The sequence below is a fragment of the Oxyura jamaicensis genome, chromosome 27, assembly GCF_011077185.1.
Source record: "Oxyura jamaicensis isolate SHBP4307 breed ruddy duck chromosome 27, BPBGC_Ojam_1.0, whole genome shotgun sequence".
Taxonomy (NCBI): Eukaryota; Metazoa; Chordata; class Aves; order Anseriformes; family Anatidae; genus Oxyura; species Oxyura jamaicensis.
In genome coordinates this window covers 1,926,780-1,933,349 of record NC_048919.1, presented here as the reverse complement: position 1 = coordinate 1,933,349, position 6,570 = coordinate 1,926,780, and the positions used below count along the sequence as shown (strand labels likewise).

The 6,570-nt window shown below is 50.1% G+C and overlaps 1 protein-coding gene across 1 annotated transcript; it reads left to right on the top strand.

Moving 5' to 3' along the window:
- Nucleotides 1-2,739: 2,739 nt before the first annotated feature.
- DAD1 (defender against cell death 1) lies at nt 2,740-6,069 on the top strand. The gene is made up of 3 exons (XM_035347782.1): nt 2,740-3,040; nt 5,118-5,268; nt 5,826-6,069. The coding sequence occupies exons 1-2, from the start codon at nt 2,791-2,793 to the stop codon at nt 5,246-5,248; spliced, it is 381 nt and encodes a 126-aa protein (XP_035203673.1). The 5' UTR covers nt 2,740-2,790; the 3' UTR covers nt 5,249-5,268; nt 5,826-6,069.
- Nucleotides 6,070-6,570: the final 501 nt, after the last annotated feature.

Genomic DNA, 6,570 nt, shown 5'->3' with positions numbered 1-6,570 from the left:
AAAGAAGGTTCATAAGGAGGACCTAGGAAACTACAGGCCTGTCAGCCTTACCTCGGTGCCCGGAAAGGTGGTGGAACAGGTCATCTTGAATGCAATTCCACAGCATATATGGGACAACCAGGGGATCAGGCCGAGTCAGTATGGATTCATGAAAGGAAAGTCCTGCCTGACCAACCTCATCTCCTTCTATGACAGGGTGTCCCCCCTAGTGGATGAGAGAAAGGCTGTTGACATAGTCTACCTAGACTTCAGCAAAGCCTTTGACATGGTCTGCCACAGTATTCTCCTGGGGAAGCTGACAGACCATGGCTTGGACAGGTACACTCTTTGCTGGGTTAAAAACTGGACAGGCCCAGAGAGTGGTGGTGAATGGAGTGAAATCCAGCTGGTGACTGATCACCAGTGGTGTTCTCCAGGGGTCAGTGTTGGAGCCCATCCTCTTTAATATCTTAATTCATCATTTGGACAGGGGAATTGAGTGCACCCTCAGCAAGTTTTCAAATGACACCAAGCTGGGGGAGAAGTGTCATTCTGCCAGAGGGTAAGAAGGCCCTGCAGAAGGACCTGGGCAGGATGGGTTGATGGGCAGAGGCCAATGGGATGAGGTTCAACACATCTAAGTGCCAGGTCCTGCACTTTGGTCACAACAACCCCATGCAATGCTACGGTCCTGGAACAGAATGGCTGGAAAGCTGTGCAGAGGAAAAGGATCTGGGGGTGTTGGTCCATGCTCATCTGAACGTGTGCCAGCATTGTGCCCAGGTGGCCAAGAAGGCCAATGACATCCTGGCTTGTATCAGGAATCACCCCAGCCAGCAGGACAAGGGAGGTGATCCTCCCCCTGTACTCTGCTCTGGTGAGTCTGCACCTCGAGTACTGTGTTCAGTTTTGGGCCCCTCACTACATGAAGGACATCGAAGCCCTGGTGCATGTTCAGAGAAGGGCTACGAAGCTGGTGAAGGGTCTGGAACACAAATCCTATGAGGAGTGGCTGAGGGAACTGGGGTTGTTTAGTCTGGAGAAGAGGATCTCAGGGAAGACCTTATTGCTCTCTACAATTACCTAAAGGGAAGTGTTGTGGAGCTGGGGGTCAGCCTCTTCTCTCAGATACCTAGTGATAGGACTACATGGAATGGCCTCAAGTTGCACCAGGGGAGGTTTAGGTTGGAAATGAGGAGACTTTTCCTGTCAGAAAGAGTAGTCAGGCACTGGAACGGGTTGCACAGGGAGATGGTGGAGTCACCGTCCCTGGGAGTGTTTAAGGAAAGGTTGGATGTGGTGCTTAGGGACATGGCTTAGTGAGTGATACTGGTGGTAGAGGGATGGTTGGACCAGATGATCTTGGAGGTCTTTTCCAACCCTAATGGTTCTATGATTCTTATGGATGACAAATGTCAGCACTTACCTCCAGTTACAATTACAATTTTATTTGTACTTGGGCCACCAGCACTTTTGGTGTTTACATATTCAGATCACCAGAAATACAATCTCAACAAACTTTATTATTACATTCCTGTTATAAAAAGGGGTGATGACCATGGGAGCCAGGCTACAAGGAGATGATACTTTCTTTAACAACTACAGATCATCCTACAAATAATAAAAATAATAAGCCAAATTGATAACTAAACCAAAACATATACACATAGCTTGAGTCAGTACTTGTGAGCTCACTTGTGGCTGAGGAGTTGATAGGGCAGGAGCAGTATCATAGCTTGTGTCTTTGGTGGCACAGACTGCATAGGTGGTGGAGATACCTGCTGCTGGTCTTCCTGCTCACTTCTATCATTTCTTCAGTTCTTTGATGGGCTTTGTGTTGGGGCACTTGAAATAAGGACACGGGCAGTCTTCTTATCAAAGGAATTCACGAGGAAAAGGGGGATTCTTGGGAGAAAGGATAAATAGGCTGTAACGTGGTAATTTAAGGTTGGACTGGTAAAGAAACCTCTGCTCTCTATTGACGACCTTGCAACAGTTTATTTTAGTAGTTTAGTTTAATTTAGTTTAGTTTTTAACAGTTTAGATTAAATGTCTGGGTCTCGGGGTTGGGCTTTTTTTAGGTTATGCTTTTCTTTCTGGAACAATAGAAGGAACTGCAAGAATGGAGAGAGCCTGAAATAAGAGCAAAACAAGACAGCTTCTTTTAGTTCGGAGGAAAAAAAAAAAAAAAAAAAAAAAAAAAAACTCAGCTTTTTAAGAGTCCAGAAACAGAACTTTCCTGCCCAAGTCTTGCTGCTGTTTAAATCATTCCAGCTTCCCTGACACTCCCACGCAGGGCTGCTCTGACAGCTGTACTAAGGGGCTGCCGCAGCAGAAGCGGGGCACGCAGGAAGCCCCTGCCTTCTGCCAAGTGTATTTGTGTCACGTCAGCTACGCCAACGCATCGCTCTCGTAGCCTGAGTCTTTGGGCACTTGCTCTCATATGGCTCGTGTGCTTGCTCCCCCGGGTGTGCTCTCTAAGGGCTTGCCTTTATTATTATTAATAATAATATTAAAATACTCCTCGGCTCTCATTGGCGCCTGGAGACCTCCAGGGCGTTGGGCGCAATAAAGCTTCGGCGCATGCGCCAGCTGAGAACAACCCCCCCCCCCCCCCCCCCCCCCCCCCCCCCCCGCCCCTACCGCACGTTCCGGCGCGCATGCGTGCAGCTTCTGCTGACACCTCGCTTCCGCCCTTCCCTGGGCAGAACCGAGCCTTCAGGGGGGTCACACGCCTGCGCTTCTCAGCCGCGCCCCGGATACGTTTCCAAGCGCTGCTTCCGGCCAGCTCAGCTCGCTCCGCACCTCAACATGTCGGGAGCGGCGGGGTCGGGCGCGGGCGGCGCGGGGGCCGCGGGCTCGGTGGGCTCCGTGGTGCGGCGCTTCCTGGCCGAGTACGGCAGCGGCACGCCGAGTCGCCTCAAGGTGCTGGACGCCTACCTGCTCTACGTGCTGCTCACCGGCGCGCTCCAGTTCGGCTACTGCCTCGGCGTCGGCACCTTCCCCTTCAACTCCTTCCTCAGCGGCTTCATCTCCGCCGTCGGCAGCTTCATCCTCGGCGGTCAGTGCGGGCCCGCGCTCGCCTCGGCCCCTGCGCGGTTTCCCCTGGCAGCCAGGGCAACCCCTTGGCAGCTGCTTTCGGTGGTTTGTGGGGACAGGACAAGGGGCAGTGGTCACAAAGTGGAGCACAGGAAGTTCCGCACCAGCATGCGAAAGAACTTCTTCACTGTGAGGGTGACGGTGCACTGGAACAGGCTGTCCAGGGAGGTTGTGGAGTCTCCTTCTCTGGAGATATTCAGGGCACATCTGGATGCCTACCTGGGTGACCTGCTCTAGGGAACCTGCTTTTGCAGGGGGGTTGGACCCAGTGTTCTCCTAAGGTCCCTTCCAACCCCTACAATTCTGTGATTCTGCTTGCCTGCCGTGGTGATGTTTTAAGGTTCTTTGGCAATCTGAGAGCCCCAAGCAACGTGGCAAACCCAGTGGCGACCAGAGTTCCCTCAGAAATAGTCAAATCTCTTTTATTAACTGCAGCAGCCCCTTGAGATCCCCAAATGACCCCCGGCAGCCCAGGGAGCCTCAGCGGCAGCCCCTGAGCCTCCCCTGGCAGCCAGTGAGTCCTGCTACTTGGTATTTTTCTAGCAATTATTTCTGGAAACCACAAGTTGCTATAGCAACAATAAAATGTTCTGAGCAATCTGAAAACTGCAGAGCTCTATGCTGCCTAGCAGCCATGGGTGCCTTAATCTTAAAGCACACAGCTCTGCTCCCGGTAATCTCCAGGCTTGTCCGCCTGTCGCTGCTGCATCGCTTTGAGAGGACCCTCAGCTGTGACCTCTTCCAGTGGGCCAGGCCTGGTGGGCTCACCATGCACCACAGGTGGATGCTCTTCAGCAGATGGTGAGCCTGCATGGTTTTGCCCGTGTGCACCACAAGGCCCAGCTCCTCATCAGCCACAGGGTGTCCCTGCTTCTCCGTGTTGATCGGGGAATCTTCCTTTTACCATCTTGTAGCACAGAATCATAGAATGGAGTGGGTTGGAAGGGACCTTTATGATCATCTAGTTTCACTCCCCCTTGCCATGGACAGGGATGTCACCCACTAGATGAGTTTGTCCAGGGCCTCATCCAGTCTGGCGCTGAACACCTCCAGGGATGGGGCATCCACAGCATCTCTGGGCAATCTGTTCCAGTGCCTCACGACCCTGAGTGAATTCTTCTGAATGAAGAATTCCATCCTAACGCCTAATCTAAATTTCCCCTCTTTTAGTTTAAAACAATTCCCTCCTTGTCCTATCTGCATAAGCAAAAAGTTGTTCTCCATCTTTTTTATATAATCACCTTTTAAGTACTTAAAAGCTACAGGGAGGTCTTCCCAGAGCCTTCTCCTGTGCAAGCTGAACATCTCCAGCTCTTGCAGCCTTTATAGGAGAGGTGCTCCTGCCCTCTGATCATCATTATGGTCCTCCTCTGGACCTGCTTTAACAGGTCCACATCCTTCTCGTTTTCAGGGCCCCAAACCTGAATTCAAGATTCCAAGTGGGGCCTCATGAGGGCAGAGTAGAGGGGGACAATCACCTCCCTCAACCTGTTGGCCACTCCTGTGATGCAGCCCAGGATGCAGTTGGCCTCTTGGGCTGTAAGTGTGCACTGCTGGCTCATGTTGAGGTTTTTGTCCATCAGAATCCCCAAGTCCCTCTGTGCAGGGCTGCTCTCTTGTTTTGATGTCTTTCTGTAGCAACCGTTCCTATGGTGAACGAAAACCCTAGCAATGACTGCTTAAAGATGTTGCTCTCCCATAATGCACCCTAAAAAACACCTTTCTTCCCTGGAGCCCTTCCCAGTGCACCCAGTAGAGTGTTGCTTGCCCATTTTTGTGCCTGTCCCATCCTGTTACAAGCCTGTTCCACTCAGGTCTCGTTTGGACCCCCAGTAGTGTTGTGCGAGAGCTGACTGCGCATCAGCCCTATGCAAATCCCCTGGCAGTGATCTTGTCTCATAAGAAAGACAGAGTTGACTTTTCTTGTACACTGGTGGAACAGTGACCTGAACTGAGGTGGACTGCCCCAGCAACGCTATGCTTCCCATCATGGCTTCTCTTTGTGATCTCTGATCTCTCATTTTCTCTCTACTATGCAGTTTGCCTCCGGATCCAGATCAACCCCCAGAACAAAGGCGAGTTCCAAGGCATTTCACCAGAGCGGGCATTCGCCGATTTCCTCTTTGCCAACACCATCCTGCATCTTGTCGTTATTAATTTTGTTGGCTGAACTCTAGAAGAGACTGTAAGGTACTGATCCAAGGGGCCACAGAAGGGGCAACACCAGCACACATGATTTCTCTATTTTTATAGAGTAGGGAAAAAAACTAGAAAGATAGTGAAACCAGAAGTCTAGCTCCTAGCTTTCTCCAGGACAAGAAAAGTTAAGCTGTTTTTCTCTACAGTGCTATAGGGCAAGAATTTACTGCCTTTTGATCTTGTGAATTTATTTTTTGGCTTTCCACATTTAAAAAGCAGCTTAGCTAGGTGTGTCACAGAAGTCTACCCGTATTTCTCTTTTATATGAGAAATACACCTTTATTTCTTGAAGGAGGGTCTCTAGGGACTGGGACTCCTGGTCTCTGTCCCTGATGGTTGTCCTATTTGGAGGCCATAGTATGGCTGGTGTCCAAGTCTGAAGTTTCTCAGCAGATGAGAGAAAACAGTTAAGGGAGAGTTTGATGCTGGAAAGTGCACAGCATGTTCTATTGTTACAGTTGCTAAGATCCACAAGTTCTTTGGAGCTTGTGATGCTTTTTCTCTCCCTTTGCAGATGCATTCTTCATGTTATCTTTCTCTTTTTACAGGTCTCGAATTCCTCTGGGGTTCTGATGTTAAAACCTGTCGTAGGGAACTGTTGTTCCCCATCAGACTTGTTACTGCTTCCATGGTGAAGAAAGGGCAGCGGGAAGTAAAGTCTTTTTCTACAGACTGTCCTATGGAAGGGTCTACTGCCTCATTGCAGTTACTGTAATCCTTTCTTTCAATAAAGCCCTTCATAGTACTGCACACTTTTCCTTGCTGAAGACAAATACAGAGTTTCTTCATATGCCCAAGTTCCCTCTCAGTCATGACTCCCTGATTTTCCTTCCTTCTCTCTCTCCCCTTCTCCCTCTCTACCCTCCAGGCTTTTATTTTGTGCCCCAGTTTCTGGGGGAAACTGGAAGCAAGTTGTAATGGAAACACTGATGTCATCTTCCCTTTATCTTTTGGAAAGTGTGTTGCCAACACAACCCCAGGCTTCAAAGCTTCAGAAAGCTTTGTTTAGACTGTGGTTAGAGATCATGAACGGAAGGAAGCTGGGGGTGTCATTCAGCCATCCCCACCTGTATCCATCTTGGTGACCCTGAGCAGAGGGGTTGAAACTAGATGATCTTTAAGGGCCTTCTCAACCCTTCTACGATTCCCATGGGCCCTCCCATATCCCTCAGCATCACATGGGGCACAGCTGGATGTGCCCGCTGGGCTTACACGCTCACTAAGGCTTGGTAGTAATATACCCACCCTAAGACAGAGTTAGTTTTTCTGCAACCTGAATTGCTGATAAACCCA

Bases quoted from the DNA above. Each gene is read 5' to 3' on its own strand.
- DAD1 (XM_035347782.1), top strand. From the start codon at position 2,791: ATGTCGGGAGCGGCGGGGTCGGGCGCGGGCGGCGCGGGGGCCGCGGGC. The intron at 3,041-5,117 runs GTCAGTGCGGGC...TCTACTATGCAG, and splicing joins CGGCAGCTTCATCCTCGGCG to TTTGCCTCCGGATCCAGATC.